The sequence below is a fragment of the Coffea eugenioides genome, chromosome 3, assembly GCF_003713205.1.
Source record: "Coffea eugenioides isolate CCC68of chromosome 3, Ceug_1.0, whole genome shotgun sequence".
NCBI lineage: Eukaryota > Viridiplantae > Streptophyta > Magnoliopsida > Gentianales > Rubiaceae > Coffea > Coffea eugenioides.
The window spans coordinates 909,066-927,054 of NC_040037.1; the positions used below are offsets into that span (position 1 = coordinate 909,066).

At 36.0% G+C, this 17,989-nt stretch overlaps 2 protein-coding genes and 1 long non-coding RNA gene across 3 annotated transcripts; 1 reads left to right on the forward strand and 2 right to left on the reverse strand.

Annotated features, from left to right (window-relative positions):
• Nucleotides 1-4,005: 4,005 nt before the first annotated feature.
• On the reverse strand, nucleotides 4,006-4,601 carry LOC113764700. The gene is made up of 3 exons (XR_003467678.1): nucleotides 4,545-4,601; nucleotides 4,247-4,289; nucleotides 4,006-4,084 (listed from the first exon to the last, which is right to left on the reverse strand). It is a non-coding gene; the product is annotated as an uncharacterized LOC113764700 (long non-coding RNA).
• A 2,186-nt stretch (nucleotides 4,602-6,787) lies between these two features.
• On the forward strand, nucleotides 6,788-14,632 carry LOC113765081 (dihydrolipoyl dehydrogenase 2, chloroplastic-like). The gene is made up of 15 exons (XM_027309132.1): nucleotides 6,788-7,221; nucleotides 8,016-8,162; nucleotides 8,609-8,743; nucleotides 8,867-8,984; nucleotides 9,505-9,629; nucleotides 10,563-10,688; nucleotides 10,785-10,865; nucleotides 11,198-11,260; nucleotides 11,341-11,415; nucleotides 11,491-11,569; nucleotides 11,653-11,753; nucleotides 12,685-12,798; nucleotides 13,309-13,422; nucleotides 13,685-13,756; nucleotides 14,155-14,632. The coding sequence occupies exons 1-15, from the start codon at nucleotides 6,898-6,900 to the stop codon at nucleotides 14,200-14,202; spliced, it is 1,722 nt and encodes a 573-aa protein (XP_027164933.1). The 5' UTR covers nucleotides 6,788-6,897; the 3' UTR covers nucleotides 14,203-14,632.
• A 2,558-nt stretch (nucleotides 14,633-17,190) lies between these two features.
• On the reverse strand, nucleotides 17,191-17,972 carry LOC113765179 (60S ribosomal protein L29-1-like). Its single transcript, XM_027309265.1, has 3 exons — nucleotides 17,869-17,972; nucleotides 17,641-17,752; nucleotides 17,191-17,516 (listed from the first exon to the last, which is right to left on the reverse strand). The coding sequence occupies exons 2-3, from the start codon at nucleotides 17,740-17,742 to the stop codon at nucleotides 17,433-17,435; spliced, it is 186 nt and encodes a 61-aa protein (XP_027165066.1). The 5' UTR covers nucleotides 17,743-17,752; nucleotides 17,869-17,972; the 3' UTR covers nucleotides 17,191-17,432.
• Nucleotides 17,973-17,989: the final 17 nt, after the last annotated feature.

Genomic DNA, 17,989 nt, shown 5'->3' on the forward strand with positions numbered 1-17,989 from the left:
TAGGAGGAGAACACCGCGCGATGCGCGGTGTAATTTTCAGCGGTGTAATTTTCAAAGTTGCCCAGAAATGCCCAATGATTCAAATTCAAATATTAAGTATGAAAAGTTACACAAAGGTACACCAAAAACTTTACTGTTCTGTTTTTGTAGTTTTATTAAGCAGTGAATATGAATAATCTGTTAAAGAAATGCAAGACAATATAATGAGAGACTCTAAGATCATTAAGATGCTCCTTGCTTTTGCATAGAATGAAAATAAAAATAAAAAAAGACACATGTAATGGAGGAGAATGGGAAAAAATATAGCTTGAAAAAATATAGAAAGCGAGTTGTTAGTTCCTAAAAAAGGCATTTAATAGCTATGAGTTTGTTTTTTGTTGATAAAAACCACAAATCAAGTTGTCAGTTTCTAGAAAAGGATATTTAACAGCAATAAGTTTCTTTTACAATATATTCAAACGAATAATAAAATGCATATACATGCAGTATAAAGAGAAAATCTACTTAGTAAGACTAAACGTATACTAGTGCCAATTGAAAAAATTGACAAAGAAAAGAAAAAAGTATTTCTAATTGGCCACAAGAAAATGACTCTAGACTTTCAATGACTAATAGCATCAGAGAGCTCCAGCTTCATTCTGATTCTCCTCTCATTCCCATGAAGGCAAATACCTATCGACCAGTGAACGATGGGTTTAGAAATTCACTCTATAGACGAAACTCCAAGTTAAAAGCTATAGACAAGAAGCAATGTCATAAACCAGATTACTAAACATTTGAACAAAAAAATCCTAAAGAAAATATCAGAGGATTTGAATTTCTATGGAACACTTAACTCCGATCAGAAACATCAAATTTTGGAAAAAAAACAAAGCAATTTATACCAATCTATAATAATAGTCCGAAAGTATAAGCAAAGAAATAAGTAAAAGGACAAGATAGTACCTCAGGAGAAACCAAATGCAACGAGATCTGACAAAATTTCTTGATGATATTAATGCAAATAATCCATGAGCATCTTCACACTTCAAGTGCACAAGAGGTAATTTTAATGTTTCTAAACAAAAGAAAAAGGATCATATCTCAGGAATCGAGAAAGCAACAAAGACAATCTTAACCAAAACCAGCGAGAATAATTAAACCCAACAGGATAATGCATCATCAGTGGAACAGTTCAATCAAATACAACGTAGATCTTCAGACACATTCAAAGTGCAATACATTTGAAATTATTCTACCTAAAGCAATAGTAAGCTTAACCTATGATGTTCGTTATTCCTCCTTGTTTTGATTCTAAAATCGTCTAACTAATGCCTTGAATTTTTGTGGCACTATAGCACTATTTATTACTTTAAGCTTTGAATTGCATTACTTTAAGCTTTAAATGTACACCACAAATGCTAATTTTAGCAATTTCAATGATAATTAACATTGATAACACAAAATATAGCTCTTCTGGTACCTAATTCCCACAAATTGAAATGAAACCCCAAACCAAAAAGTATAAATGATTCTACTATCTACCTTATCATTTGAAAGCTATTAGAATCCTCACACAATCTTATCAAAATCAAATCTTATTGAAAGCATAATAAATAATTGCACAATGAATAAACCAACAAAAAATGAAAACTCAAAGCAAAAACAATCTGATGTGATCCTAAGCATTATTTGATCAATTACTTTCAAGTTCTTACCATCTACAATGAGTCGATCAAAATCCAATTTTTCAATCATTCTAATAACTAATTCTACAACTATAGATGCAACTCACACAAATTTTTTTTTAAAAACAAAAATCGCTTAGGACTATGAAATTTTATTTTTTCTTTTTTCTTTTTTGCTTCACATTCAATAATAGAAAGTCAGAAATAAAAAAAAAGGCAAACAAGAAAGAAACTCAGAAGACTGCTCAAGTTACAAAGAAAAAGTAACAGAAAAAACTTAAAGCATTCAATCAAACCAAAGATCTGTTCTTTCCCTTCATCAGCCTCACCTCATTTTCATTTCAAAAACTCATTTAAAAATGTATTTTGAACTAAAATAAAACCTTACAAAAACTGCTTAAATTAAAGAAACTTATAACCTGATTGGGCTGAAGATCCATACTTTTCTCTTCATCTGCTTTTTCCTCTTCTCATCTTCTCCTTCTAATCAGGGGAAAAATTAAACAAAAAAATACTTACAGAACCAGCTTAAATTTCACAAAAAAAGTGAACAAAAGCATACATGTTTTGATGAAGATCCATATTTTCCCTCCTTGCTTCTTTTCATGGCCTTCTTTTTTTTTGTCCCATTTCGCTTGCTATTTAAAATGGGAACCTGAACATAATCAAAGCAAGGCCATTAGAAATTTGTTGCAATTGTGAGAAGCTAATACAAAGAAAAATCAAAGAATCCTTAATCTTGCTTTCAAACCAAATTGTTCCATTTTCCTATTTTCACTCAAAAAGTTTCCATTTAACCATTTAATGGTGAGATGAGGAATAAAACCCGTAAAAATAAATTTCACAAATTTAAATATGCAAACAAATCGTTATAATTTACAAAATAAGCAATCTTGGCAATGGTTATTCGATGCACATCACAAATGTCCACTACCTAAGGCATGACAATGTGTATGTCAAACGCATCCAAACTTGGCAACAAAATATCCTAAAATAAAAACTTATATGCTATCTTACCCAAACAATACAGACAGTCTAAATAAAAAAGAAATATAGAGTAAACCTCTTGAATGACAATAATTCTTAAAAGTTTTCTTACAATAACAGCATAATGGTCAACAACAAATTCAGTAAGTATTTAAGTTTCGCATAGTTGTACAACCCCATAATGATTAAAAGTAAGAATTGACCACCATTTTTTCTTTCTTCCCTTTCTTGACAAAAATCTGAGCAGAAAATCATAGAGCAAATCAGTACATATATGACGAGTAAAGCCTAAAAAAAATTGACCACTTAAACATTTTTTTTCTCAGTAAACTTTGAATAATTCTTCATGTTTCTTGCTGTAATAAAAGATAATTAAATAAAATAAGAGACCAAAAAAAAACCTTCTATAGTAAACAAAGTAGTATTTATGATTCCAATACAGTGAATTAATGGTGTGCAAATAGTGAAGGACTGAAAGGCTGAAATTAAGAATAAACCAGCTAATAGTGACCATGCTCAACACAAAAGCAAGAAACATGTAGTAAACCACTTAAATGGTAGTAGATAATAAGAAATTTCTCTGCATTAACAGGCTAATACTCAATCTGCCATATTTACTCTATATTCACTTTATATTCCCAAAATGTTATCCCCAGTAGATGAACTCAAACCAATCTTCTAGGAACAAAATAAACAAAAATTTAACCAAAAAATGGTATTCTTGTAAACCTAAAATAAAAGGTACTCATTTAAAAGACGAAGGGTAGGCAAGATTCATGCATATACAAATATATAGGAAACATGTACTTAAAACGAGTATCTCAACTAATGGCTCCTTGATAGGTTTCAGTGCTTTTATCAGCAACTAAGAAAACACAAAAAGTATTTTTTTTCTTTTGTTTTAAAGAATCCATATAAACTCTCCGGAAAATGAGAACCAAAACTTCACAAGGAAAAAAAAAGAAAAATAGTTTTATCAAAAATAAAGACACGAAAAAATAACTAAAGTTTTCAACAGTTATTGACATGAAATTTGATCTCCACAAATGGAGACTTTGGGTTGGTTACCATATGGATCGTCTATTGTGAGTCAATAATTGAACGCACCCCTGCACATAACAAACAAAAAAAAAAAAAAGCCATAAGATGAGCCATGAAAACTCCATTTTTCAGAGTTTCTCGACAACCTTTTATTTCAGTTTCTCTACCAAGTAATTTTTTTTCTATAATAAATATCATACAAGTTTGTATAGGGGGCTCTAGAGACCCAAAAGAAAGAAATAAGTAACATAGAAACTACTTAAAAAAGAGTACAAAAGTTAAAAAAATGAAAAAATAAAATAGAGAAAACCTGAGATGAAGAATGACAAATCCCAAGGAAGCAAAATTGCACAGAATGTTTCTCGGTGATGATCTTCTCTTGGCTGTACCTGTCTTGGGATAAAGCATGGATAAAGAAATAAGGAACAATATAGGCGAAATTTAGATATTAACTAGGCAAAAATTTTTGGGGAATAAAACCAATAAATAGAGAAAGGAAATAAAGATTAAGAGGCACGGAAAAGGGACTTCAAAAGGGGGAAAAAACTTACAAAATAGCATGACGACGATGGAGAAAATCTCTAAATTTCATACCTGCAACATCGCAACATCACAAAAGAAAAAAAAATTAGACGTGATTTTTTGAAGATCGAAGAAAATCACATCTGTTGATAACAAATTTCGGGAAAGAAAACGGCCATCGAACAGAGAAAGATTGCATCCTTTTTTCCTTTCTTATTTATCCAACAGATACCTTGGCCAGAAAAGATTATTAGGGAGATATAAGGGAAAAAATCCAGATAAAATGTACAAAAAAAGCAAAAAAAAAATCACAGAGAAAGTGTTCACCTTTAGAGAACAATCTCCACATTTCTTCATGGTTTAGTTAATAGTCTGACCTCTCAACCTGTGACAAAAAATATGAAACTTATCAGAGAATGAGAGAAAATTTAATCAAGGGGAAAAAAATGTATACAGAACAAAAATGGAGAAACGGTGGATTTGAGAGGAAATCGGAACCATTGTAAAATCGGAATCATTACATTACCAGTGCAAATCGGAACCAAGGCATTAAATCAGGAAAAGGAAGGTTCAAAATAGCTAAAGAAAACGAAGAACAATGTTTATGAGGTAGCTCTTTCTCTCTAGCAAAGAAACAAGAGCAATAGAAAAGGGTAGAGAAAGGAGTAGATGCACAATTACCACTGTTCATGATGTTGAGCAGCAGAAAATCTGCTGGGACCATTGTACAAATGCAAAGAAAAGCGGAGAAACTCTATAACCATTGTACAAATGCAAAGCAGAAAACAACGTCAATCGACGGGAGCAAAAGAGTTGATGGGCGACAACGAGAAGAGGCGACGGCAGATTGCAGATTTACAGACATGACCCCAGAAAAAGGACAAAAAAGACTACAAAGGCTCTTATGAGGAAGCGTAAATGGAAGCAGAAAGGATGTGTAATATAATAAAAATGAGTCAGGTATTATTCAACTCAGGTAAAATCAGCTGTCAACAAAAGGAGGTTGGAGGCTGATGACAGGAAATGTGAGCGGTGGATGAAGAAATCGAGAAACGATGCAGCCAAACTAAACAAGCAAAATTTGTCCGTTGCAAAGACCTGGTAATTAAGGGTGTTAGTTTATAAGATTAGTTAATTATGAAACAATTAACTATTAAGCCCGCCAAAAGCAAAGAAGACAAGAGTAATGAGAAGCGGTCTTCTCAAGACAGAGCAACGTAGACAGATTAAGTAACTAATAACAATTAATAACAAGGTAATTAATTGCGAATCGTCAGGCAAAAAGGGCAGCCAAATATGATTTGATCCGCAACCCCAAAAAAGAGGCTAAATTTTGGCTAATAACTACCCAGAGCTGGTAATTAAATGCGGCTTGTTAGGTAAAAAATTTCAATAACTATAAAATTCGGTAATTAAAAGGAATTTGTCTGGCAATAAAACTGCAAAATTAGGGGCTAATTTAAAAAGAACAATTTTAAAAAGTCGATAATTAAACTTGATTTGTTGGGCAACCCAAGATAAAGGTGAACATTTTCTTAATAAAATCTGGAAAAACAAAGGTAACTAAATGCGATTTTGTGAAGAGGCAAAAAAAATGTTTTTTTTAATAGTTTCGAAAAAGTCATGAACTAAATGTGATTTGTTAGGTAAAAAAAAAATAACAAGTAAAAATGACATCATTAATTAGCTATTAACAATGAATAAAAAAATTAGTAATAAAAATGTGATTGATTGGGTAAAAAAATGGAATTCAAATAAAAATAGATAAATAAATAGTTATAACAATTAATAGTGGAGAATCGATAATTAAACGCGGTGTGTGGCGTGAATAAACGATAAATGACACCAGCGGAAGCACACTACATTGCTGATTGTTTATGTAGAATCAATACCAAATAAAGCTGTAATGAGAATTTGATAATAATAGGTGAATGCCTTCCCCTCTTATATTAGAAAAAAAAATATGTGTTAATAATTAATATGTGTCAATTACAAGAATTTGATAATTAATTATGATTTATTTGGAAACTACAAAAATGTTAATAATTGTAAGAAGTTGAAAGTTAAATGTTATGTGTTAGGTAATAAAAAATGAAATTATTGATCAGCTAACGAACAATCAATTGGAAAAAACGTATTGCTAAACGTCTGAGAAAAAAAAAGAAACAAAATCCAAAAGAATTGCTAAACGTTTGAGCAAACAAAAAACAAAAGAATTCACGCGTGGGAATGGACGGCCATCAATTGGAAATTGGCACGGGTAAACAAAAGGCAAAAGGATTGCTAAAGGTCTGAGAAAAAAAAAAAAACAAAAGAAACAAAGCAAAGCCAACCAAAGCCACGTGGGACCAGAATTTAGCTGCAGACTTCCAGGCCAGACGTCCAAGCAAACAAAGAGAAAAAACAATCGGCTGCACAACCAATTCACGCGAGCGAATTCACACGAAGCGGACGACCATCAATCGGCCAATGGAAGCCCGCCACGTCAGCAATCAGAACTCGATTGAAAAGCTCCCCATTCCCGCATAGACTAGATATGTTGATAAATTAGTAATACGGATGCCACTCCCCCAGCCTTCCAATTCCATTTCACACCACCATAAAAACACACAGACACACACTGATTCAACTCGCCTCGGTTCACGCTTTCACCCCACAGAATTTTGCTACAAATTCCCAAATGCAGCCCTCGCTTTCTCTTTGCATGCCTCACTCTCCCAATTCCTTAGCACTCGACTCGTGTTCTTCGCTGACTTCACCGAACCTACGTTTCTGCGGTCTACGACGGGAAATCTCTGGGTTTTCAGTTCCCTCGCAGCTGAAGCGCGGCCAGTTTATTCGAGCAAAGAGGCTAATTTTTCCGAGAAAAGCGCAGGCGAGTCCAGCGAAGGTTTCTGCATCTTCGGATGATAATGGAAGCCCTCCCAAATCCTTTGATTACGATCTCATCATTATTGGCGCTGGCGTCGGTGGTCATGGAGCTGCATTGCATGCCGTGGAAAAGGTTCCAAACATTAATTCCATGAATTTTTTTTTTTTGGTTTTAAAATGTCGGATTTTATGTGTTTTTGTGCTTTTGCTTATTCCTTTTCCGTTGTATAGTGTTTTGAGCTAAACTTTCAACTGAATGATCGCACAGACGTCGCAAGCTTTGAAGTTTGAGCATATTAAAGTTCAATTTTTTATTATTGCTGTATTTCTGGTGTCATTTAAGCTTAGGAACCAAGCCATAAATAAGTGATCTCATCTGTTGGCTTTGGCTTTTAGTGCAAAAGTTTCATGCTTTTCAGTTTATGCTGTACTATATTACTTGATCATTTGGAGTCTTGGAGCTCAAAATCAAGATTGCATTGGTTACTTTCCGTTGATTTGGATAAATAATCAAGGTTTGGTGGGTAATCGACTTGTGATCGCGATGAAGCAACGTTGTACTTTGATTGTTTTGTACTCTTTTTTTTTTTGTCACAGTTAAGTAATTTTGGCCCGTTGATCCTGTAAAACTCCTTTTTGGAAATGAAACTGACAGGGGTAAATAGTACAGCTATTAGAAAATAAAATGTGGACTGCTGATTGATCTTCTGGCAGTAGACTTTGTCATTTTGCAGGTACTAGGATAACTGGGAAAACATGGTTGTAAATCCCAAGGGAAAACTGAGATATCTTGATTTTAGGGAGAGATCAATAAATTTATTACTGATAAACCTCTATAATACATATGCACATTGTGCATAGATGTCGGAAAGCAACTTTCCAATGAATCTGGAATTCCACGTGAGTAATAAGAATTTACCCTTGCAGGGTCTAAAAACTGCCATCATTGAAGGAGACATGATGGGTGGAACATGTGTAAACAGAGGCTGTGTTCCTTCAAAAGCTCTTCTTGCAGTTAGTGGCAGGATGCGAGAACTCCAAGATCAACATCACCTAAAGGCTCTGGGTTTGCAGGTAATCACTTGATAAAATCAGACTTGGTGGTTAGCTGTAGTCTTGGATTCCAGTTGGAGCTTAATTTATGTGAACTACATAGATTTCTGGGGCATGGATATAGTGCTGCTGTACATACTTGTGATGTTATTCCTGCATACTTCATTTATTGCCACCATTTTTTCCTTTGTCTTTTCTGTTTTGTTACCATTGCACAGCATTCTTGGAGTGTGCTTCATGGTATCCCACAAATTTCAAAATTCTTTAGCTTATCATGCACAAGGATTTACTTTCACAGGTAAAATATACTGGAAGCAAAGACAAAATTTGTGGCACTGATCTTTGTAACATGAGAGCTAGTCATGAGATGCTCCAGTCATATTTTGAACTTATGTTGGTTGCAAATTGTAACTTCCCCGGCTTATGATTTGCCATTTATTCACTCTGTTTTCTGTGATGCAATGCAGGTTTCTGCTGCTGGGTATGATAGGCAGGCAGTGGCAGACCATGCTAACAATCTTGCATCAAAAATTCGAAGTAATTTGACTAATTCTCTGAAGGCATTGGGTGTTGACATTTTGACGGGTATGGGCAGAATTCTGGTAAGTAATAGATGCTATCATGTGGAAGCAATCTGGACAAAGATTTTTGCACAAGAACCAGATACCTTAAACACACAGAAAACCAAAAAATTGAACAGTTAAATGCTTCCTATAACTATTCAGGGTCCTCATAAGGTCAAATATGGAAAAGTTGGCTTCTCTGACAATGTTGTTACTGCGAGGGACATTATTATAGCAACTGGATCTGTTCCATTTGTCCCTAAAGGCATCGAAGTTGATGGTAAACTTCTGTACCTGTCTGTCCTGCGTCTATGCATAACATTCTCTAGTAAATTTTTTTATCCCAAGAAATTTGGTATGAAAGAGAAGATGCAGTCATGACTCGATGAGAGCGTGAAAGTGAGAGAATTTTTTCTTTGGTGGGGGGGGGGGGGGGGGTTGTGGTGTCTAAGCCATCACTCTTTTACTTCCATGCACGCATGTATTAAGTAAGAGACTTAGCAGCAGCCCGTTCATGGCTTGATGCACCAGTTGATGAGCTTTGGACGAGGTAGCATACAACTGATCTAGACCAACATGAAAGTGGAAAGCTTGATTTCTTTTGGGTGGGGAGTTTTTTTTTGGGGGGGGGTGGGGGAAGGGTGTGGTTGTCATAAACTTGGGTTTGTATATGAATCCGAGAGCTTGAATACATTTCACCTTGCGATACGTAGTGAATTTTGTGTACAAAAGTTTTAATGCTGGTAATTTTTATAAGGTGATGCTTACAAAAATCTTCATGCTGATTTATGATCCAACAGGGAAGACGGTAATTACTAGTGATCATGCACTGAAATTAGAGTTCGTACCTGATTGGGTTGCTATAGTTGGAAGTGGCTATATTGGGCTTGAATTCAGTGATGTTTATACAGCTCTTGGTAGTGAGGTAGTTTCTAGCTATTTATTATTTTTCAGCTCTTGTTTTTCTATTTCATCAATTCATCTGCACAACAAGCAGTCTATTCAGTTATTACTTTTTGAAAATGTAGTTTCTGTTTCAAGCAAAGGCAGTGATAAAGATGCTTTTGCATCATAATCTTGCACCTCTGCATTACTTGTTACAGGAAAGTGTGACCTTAATATCTGGCTCTGGGAACTTACAAATTTTAAGTTGTTCGTAGTTGATATCACTAACTGCTGGTTTCTGGCTTTGCTGTTATTTTCTAACTAAGAACTTGGTCAAATTCCCCTTCGCCTATTTCTGGGCACTTCTTCAATCAGTGCGAATACCTAAAATTTACTTAAAGACACTTTAAGAATGGAAGAAGTTTTAGAAGCAAATATATTGAAGCAAAAGGACTGTTTTGCCGTTGCATCTTTCTAAAGCTCATTGCTTGTTGCATTTCCATGTATCTCTTGTTTTAACAGACTACATGACGAGATCTTTTGTGAATTTCAATCTCCTGAAAACTTTAAAAGCTCAGAACTTGTATAAAATTTTATTGTGATTCTTTTTTTAATTTTTTGAATTCTGAGATAGTGAATTGACTATTTCTCTTGTTTGTAAGTACTTCCTCCTTTCTGAAGGAGAAAGAAAAAAGTGCCTTTGTTTGTTCACCTGCTTTATTTGCCAATTAATTGCCTGATCTTATTGAGGTAAACCACTACTTGTCTCTGTCTCTTCTTTGTTTGGATAGGTCTTCAGGTCTAAAAAATCTTTTTCTATTTTTACCCTTTACTTTTCATGGAGAAGAAAGGTTTTCTCTAAAGGAAGTACCCCTCTCTTTAGTCATTGTAGTTCCCTTTTCTAGTGTTGATACGCATGCTAGAACTAATTTCCTTTCAGATGTGAACTGATTAGTTTATGTTAAGACTCTAGGTAACTTTTGTTGAAGCTCTGGATCAGCTTATGCCTGGATTTGATCCTGAGATTAGCAAACTAGCTCAAAGGGTGCTGATAAACCCCCGGAAAATCGACTACCACACAGGAGTTTTTGCAACCAAGGTGATTTCTTTGTTCTTGTCAAATTATTGTATGGAGAAAGTATGTAGAAGTATTGAGTATTTAGTAGAAAGTCGTAACTTCTGATTCTTTCAGTAGATAACTCCAGCAAAGGATGGGAAACCTGTCATAATTGAGCTTACCGATGCCAAGACCAAAGAACCAAAAGACACTCTGGAGGTAATTTGCATGTGGTGAAATCTATTGGCAGCTCTTTCTTTTGATCCACAATGGCAGTCTTTCCTGTCTCTTCTTCTGCTTAACACTGATGATTCAAAAGTTGAAAAAACAGTAGCCAATACTTCTTATATTGGCTACAAGAAATACAGAGACGAGCAGAACTTGAGTTTCGATTTCTTTCACTCTCTAAGTTTTCCCCTGTTGAGTCAATAATCACAGTAGGAACTATAGATTTCCTTGAATCCCCATAAAGACTGCAATTTACACAGGTATATTCTTCTCATCTTCCCTTGCCATTCTTTACAATCTGACACTTAAAATTCTTATGATAGGTCGATGCAGCACTAATTGCAACAGGAAGAGGCCCATTCACTAACGGTCTAGGGTTGGAGAATGTATGTCTTCATGATATAAGCTTTCAAAAGCCTGCACATTTTGCAGAAATAATTTCAAAATGATACCTGTTTTCTTCCAGATTAATGTAGAGACACAAAGAGGTTTTGTCCCTGTTGATGAGCGTATGCAAGTCAAAGATAAGGATGGAAATCTGGTTTGTTGCAAATACATTTTTTTCTTTATCTGTGGCTACTCTCAACCACTACAGACATATTATATTCATTTGCAGGTTCCTCATGTCTATTGCATTGGTGATGCAAATGGTAAAATGATGCTAGCTCATGCAGCAAGTGCACAAGGAATTTCTGGTAGGTACAGTGACTTTGTAAATATTGGACACTATTCTCCTTGTTCACCCTTTTGATAACTTGCAGAGTCTTTCTTCTTGTAGTTGTTGAACAGGTCACTGGAACGGATCATGCGCTCAACCATTTGAGCATTCCAGCTGCTTGCTTCACCCATCCTGAAATTAGTATGGTTGGATTGACCGAGGTAGAAAGTTGATTTTTTCCTGGAATTTATTCTGCCATAATGCTGGTTTTTAGTCACTTGTCTGTGTCCTCTATCCAATTCATTGAAAGCTTGGCAATTACTACAGTGAAGCTTTTGCCTTCTCTACCTTGATGCTAGTAGTAATATGAACCAAAGTTTGGTGTATATAATTCTGTGAAATTTACCAAAAGAAGCAATAAATCTTGTATTTGCACAAAATGCAGTACGCATTGCTTCTATGCACATCTACCTCTAAGACCCAAAGAAAAAAGATTGAAACAAAAGAAGATAGCTGGCAAAGAAGAAAAGTTACACCTATGCCATTATCTGACAATGAAGTATGAAGATCCTTTATTATGAGGGAAAAAAAAGAAAGAAAGAAAAAAGCAGCAGACTGTTCCTAATGGTTTCTTCATAAAATCCCACTATTTCTCGTGATGATTGGAGTTTTATGTAGTCATTCTTTTGATTTCTTAATAGTCACACAGAGAGCAGGGGATCTAGTCATTACATACAGCTAATTGTTCTGAAGAAGATTTGGCTCTGTAGTTAGTTTTGCTGCTTGAATGATAGAGAAAAGAGGGCAAGAGACTTGTGAAGATGCATAAGATTTTATGCTTTATGCATGTATAAGTTTTTGTATTGAAAACGTGTTGATGAATTTATTTGCCAAAATAGTCTGCGCTCTCTCTCTTTTATCTTAGTGCTTGAACTGTTGTTGATCTTGCACTTGTCTGCATGTACCATTTTGTTCATTAACTTTTAGGAATATCTTAGTCGTCATTTGAATTCTGTAAGTACGTTATTTAACACTCTTTGTGGAGTGCTTTACTAGTATGCTGGTCGTTTTCTATCTAACCAAGAACCTTGTAAAGTGATGTCTTCTCCATGAACATTTTGATCTCTCATTTTTCACTTGCACCTTTTGCAGCCACAAGCAAGAGAGAAAGCTCAAAAAGAAGGGTTTGAAATAAGTGTTGCAAAGACCAGTTTTAAGGCCAATACCAAGGCCCTTGCTGAAAACGAAGGGGAGGGACTCGCTAAGGTTATACTCTTCCTAATTATTTTTCATGTAAAGATTTTCAGGGCATGATATTTGTGACTAGAGGAGCACTGATGTTTACATCCACGCACAGTTTTGAACCAATTGCAGCCTTGCAATAGACTCTACTCTGGCAGTTCTAAAGCTAGAGTTCTATAAGATTGGCTTACTTTATTGTGCATGTGATTCTTGAGTAATTGTATTGCTAAATATACTAATGAAAAGATCCAACATCTTGATCCTATCCATTCATAATCCTTTAACTCAAATTTTGTGAGTGCAGAAACCAAACTAGGCAACCTTTTATTATTACTCGAGGTGGAAATAATTATGGATCCGTGACAAATTTAAGCTCAATTTAACTTTTAAGCATCTATTGTCATGGTTGCGTTCTTATTCTTTCAGTTATATTAGTGGACAAAGTGATACACAACTAGAGTTTTCAAAGCATGAATTTTCAAATGGATGTATAGTTAGATTGATCTATAGCCTTAAATTTATATTGTCTTCCAGATGATATTCAGACCTGACAATGGTGAGATTCTCGGAGTGCATATTTTTGGGATGCATGCTGCAGATCTCATTCACGAAGCTTCAAACGCCATTGCACTGGGCACACGTGTTCAGGTCAGTAATTCTCCGTGATCTAGCTTGATGGATCACTGTCTTCCATAACAGTGTGAACCACTTTAACAGTACCCTTGCTCCAATGGTTTTGTTCCCTTCCTCTGAGAACTCATTTTTGTGAAGTTTTGCACAAGTTTCCCCTTGCAAATCACAAACAATTGCTGTACTTTGCCCATGGTGTCTTATTCGGTGTTTTTAGCTGAATTAGAATCAAATGTTCAATTTTGAATAAAATCGATTTTTTACTTCTTGGTGTTGGCAGGACATAAAGTTCGCTGTTCATGCGCATCCAACATTGTCTGAAGTACTTGATGAACTTTTTAAATCTGCTAAGGTTAGCTTCTGACCCTTGATATGCTTAAAGATAAACAGAGTTGAACACCACGAAGTGTCACAACTCACAAAGGAAACCCCAAGAACGGCAACAATTGGAAGCAGAATCAAGTTCCGTAATCTAAAGTTGATGAAGCATATACTTAACAGCTTGTCCTGATTTAGGAATTATTGACAATTCAACTTGTCTCAGAATTTACTCACTTAGTTGACATTTAATTGCTTTTTTCAAGCTCATCCATTTTCTTGAAGGCTGCTCACATTAACAGCTCGTCAGTGACATAGATTTTCATCCTATTGAAAAAATTGGTGGATAGATATTATGTTCCAAGGTTAAATTTGCAGAATATGCAGTCCTTTCCATGTCCAATCTGCAGCATCTCTTTTCTTTTGGTCCAGGTAAATGCTCATGCAACAAGACCAATTAGAGAACCGATTGCTGTCTGAAGCTGCTTCACTGTTTGGCGTGATGTATCTGAAGAAACTTTCTTGTGCCGATAGACTGCGGATCAATTTACTAAGAGATGAGGAAGAATAATAGATTGGGAGAGCTTGCTACTTTCTCAAGGGCAGCTGGACCCGGCTTCTCGGATAATAGCTAAATTCTTTTCCCAAGGCTTTGCATATGTAAGCCTCTGAGAGATTCTTCAGTGACTATTTTACGTGGACCTTTTGGTTTAGAGCATCCTGTGTCATTTCCAGCATTGTTTGCAGGATTAAATAGGTTTTCTGAACCATATATCTAGTGTATGCTAAAGTAGGTTCAATCATTTCTTTCAATTCATTTCAAGTCAGGTTCCTGAATGAATAGTACCGCTGTATTGTACCACTCTTTGATTATGGGAAGCAATAAGGTCATGGTTAAGGTTTGAAACAATTGCAAAGAGGTTATTTCAACTCTCTGCCAGAACATTCCCGAAAAACCTTTTAAAAAACTGAACCATCAGGGCTTAAATCGTGCAACTTCATCATGTTACACGTATCGAGATTCCTGCCCTTAACACACTGGTAAGGGGTAGCATATATATGCAATGCGCCTGCCTGCTGGTCCCAACATGAAAAGAACTTGCCAACAATACTTAGCATTTCTAATAGAGCAAATTATTTGGTTGGCCACTAAACTTTTGCAATCGTTGAGTTTTGGTCATTCAACTATTAAAAGTTTGGTTTTGGCTACTAAACTGTATAAAGTTAAGATTCATGGCCATTCTGTTAGATTTAGTCGTTAATTTTATCTGATCTGTCTATCCGTGCAATTTCCAAGACAAAAGAAAGGGTTAATTTAGGAAGTTCAATATGCATCATCTTCTTCTTATTGTATAAACCTAAAGAAGGCAGGGTGCCAAAGAAACTACAAGGGAGAAGAAAATGGAAGAAACCCAGCTTGGATTAGAGGAAGTAGGACCAAGCTCAATACCACCAAGAGCCGTGCCAGCAAGTTCCATTTCCCCATAGAGGGTTTTCTGGAAGATCCTTAGATTAAAGCCAGTGTAATTTGGGGCATGGAGGTTGGGAGTTCTTGGAAATGGGTTGTTGCCCCTCTTTGCAATTACGCTGCTGCCGATGATTTCATTTTAATGCAAACAAACAACCCTGTACACCTCTTGAGGTTTCTGAAATTATTCTTTTTATCTTTTGATACTACTTTGTACAGCTTCAATAGCAGATCGGGAATATCTTATCAAAGCAACCGAAGGACCTGTGCTTAGCTTCGACCATCCATAGCCATCTCCTCCCTCGAGTCTGCCTTTCATTTGGTTACCTCCCTCTCCTCTACTCTCCAAATTTCAGCACCACCACCCGTTGCATATGATATGAAAGCCTTCTTGTCTTCTTTGGCCTTTTTATTTTTTCCTTCTCCTTCTCTTGAATCTCTGCCACCCACTTGCTGAGTCTTTGAGCCATGGGGAGATTCCTTCGATTGAGGCAGTTTAATTTGGGGCAAGGAGGTTGGGATCTCCTCCCTCGAGCCTGCCTTTCATTCTAGTTACCTCCTTCTCCTCTCCTCTCCAAATTTCAGCACCACCACCTGTTGCATATGATATGAAAGCCTTCTCGTCTTCTTTGGCCTTTTCATTTTTTCCTTCTTCTTCTCTTGAATCTCTGCCACCCACTTGCTGAGTCTTTGAGCCATGGGCAGATTCCTTCGATTGAAGCAATGTAATTTGGAGCAGGGAGGTTGGGAGTTTTTGGGAACGGGTTGTTGACTCTCTCTGCCATCCAAAAGATGCATGTTGAACTTCTTAAATTGACCCTAACATTTATATTGAAAATCGTGCGGACAGACAGCATTTGTCTACTTAACGGCTAAATGTAACAGAATGACCTCACGTCATACTTTTATACAGTTTAGTGACCAAAACCAGACTTTTAATAATTGAGTGATCAAAATTCGATGATTGCAAAAGTTTAATGACCAACCGGATAATTTGCTCTTTCTAATATTACCATTCAGAATTACAGCATCAGATCCTCGCCAGATAAAAGGTGGGTCAAGAAGCTGTAGACAAAATACACACGCAAGTCCTGTTCTCCCATCAACCAACCTACAACAAAGACCCGCACACACAGCTTGGAAAGCATATGTCGTTTGCACCTTACGAAAAGTCATTCAGTGGTCAAAGGTCTCACAGGAAAATCAAACAGCCTTTCAATAATCAAATCCTCATCCAATTTCTGCAGTAAACAAACATAACACCACATTCCAAGATAGATTATTATCAATTTCAATCGACACAATACAATTGCGCAAAATCTGACAATGATACAAAAATCCTCAATACCTCGTCCAATGACTTCCCTCTCAGCCATTTCTAACTTTAGAGGATCAAAACTCAGTAAGAAATTTAGTAAAAGAGCAGCATGGGATTATAGGGTTTTAGGGCTTAAGAGAGCAACTCTTTAACATGCATTCAGACCATCCATCTCAACTCAAACGCATCGGCAGTAATCATATCCATTCCATTAAAGAGCCTTACGTATGACTGTAACTTTGCAGAATGATACAGCACGAGCCTGAGATCAGAACAACCCATACTACCTACCATAAGATTTACACTTTACACAAGACAAGCTATTGCAAAATCAGGAGCCTGGATAATCACATTCAGCTAATCCAAAATCATAACTGAAACTCCATGTATTCTCATAAACAGCATTGCCGCTTCACTATCACAAGATCTCGAGAAAGCAAGGAACTCAACTAGAGGACAATCGACTCTGCTTCTACATTTCTGTGCAAGCAACACAAGAATCAAAGTATCCTAGGCACAGGATAAACTTAAGTCAAATAAACTGGTTCAACAAAACTATCAGATCATTTCTACACAAACCACATACACAAAATCAAACAAATGCACTCCTTGCATACCAGCACATGCAGGTCAAAAGAATGTCCCGGCAGCATTCATACATCAAATGAAATTAAAATCAGGCAAAAAAAATTGAAAATTCAATCAAAGATCATTCTTGGTAAAATAGGTAGTAATCCAGCAGAACTGCAGCTGGGTTAATTGAGCTCGTACAACAACATAAATAGAGCCAAATATTCTTCCATTAATCGTAGCTCAACACAGTAGAATAATCCTGTCCCAATTTAAAATTGACAAAAATAAAATAAAACAAAAGCAAAAACTTCAAATAGCTAAAAACAAGGCCTCATTCTAGTTTCTGGAAATCTACTCGTCCCCACTGGCAGCTTCATCACCCTTTTTGTTATGCTTCCTTGCATACCTCTGGTTTCTCAAAAACTTGGGATCCATCTGATACACAAAAAGTCAAATTTCAAATTATTAAACATCAAAAATACAACACCAGTACCAACCGCACGGAAACATTACAAAACATTATAAAATTTATTAGTGTTGAAAGGAGAAACGAACAGACCCCTTTGGTGGAAGTGTGGCGGTGCTTTCTGGGCTTCTTGATGCCGTTCTTGTGAGCCTTATAGGACTGGTTATGAGCGGTGTGGTTCTTGGACTTGGCCATTCTTTCTTCTCTGTTTTTTCATCCAAAAAAATTACAGATTTCTTTCAGAAATATATTTCAAGGAAGTCGAATAAATCAAGATGCCCAACTTAGATGGGAAGATTAACTCGGGAAGGAGTAAAATACCTGGGTCGGGTTGAGCCGGCGACAGAACTTGCAGAGGGTGAAGGAAATGAGTTTGGGGAAGAGATGGAGGTTTTATGTTGAGATGGGAAAACCCTAGCTCCGTGTCGGGAGCGAAATTACA

Excerpts from the sequence above, each read along its gene's own strand:
- LOC113765081 (XM_027309132.1), top strand. The coding sequence starts at position 6,898 with ATGCAGCCCTCGCTTTCTCTTTGCATGCCTCACTCTCCCAATTCCTTA. Across the intron at positions 8,163-8,608 it reads TAAAGGCTCTGGGTTTGCAG|GTTTCTGCTGCTGGGTATGA; the intron begins GTAATCACTTGA and ends GATGCAATGCAG. Across the intron at positions 8,744-8,866 it reads CGGGTATGGGCAGAATTCTG|GGTCCTCATAAGGTCAAATA; the intron begins GTAAGTAATAGA and ends ATAACTATTCAG.
- LOC113765179 (XM_027309265.1), bottom strand. The coding sequence starts at position 17,742 with ATGGCCAAGTCCAAGAACCACACCGCTCATAACCAGTCCTATAAGGCT. Across the intron at positions 17,517-17,640 it reads GCCACACTTCCACCAAAGGG|ATGGATCCCAAGTTTTTGAG; the intron begins GTCTGTTCGTTT and ends TTTGTGTATCAG.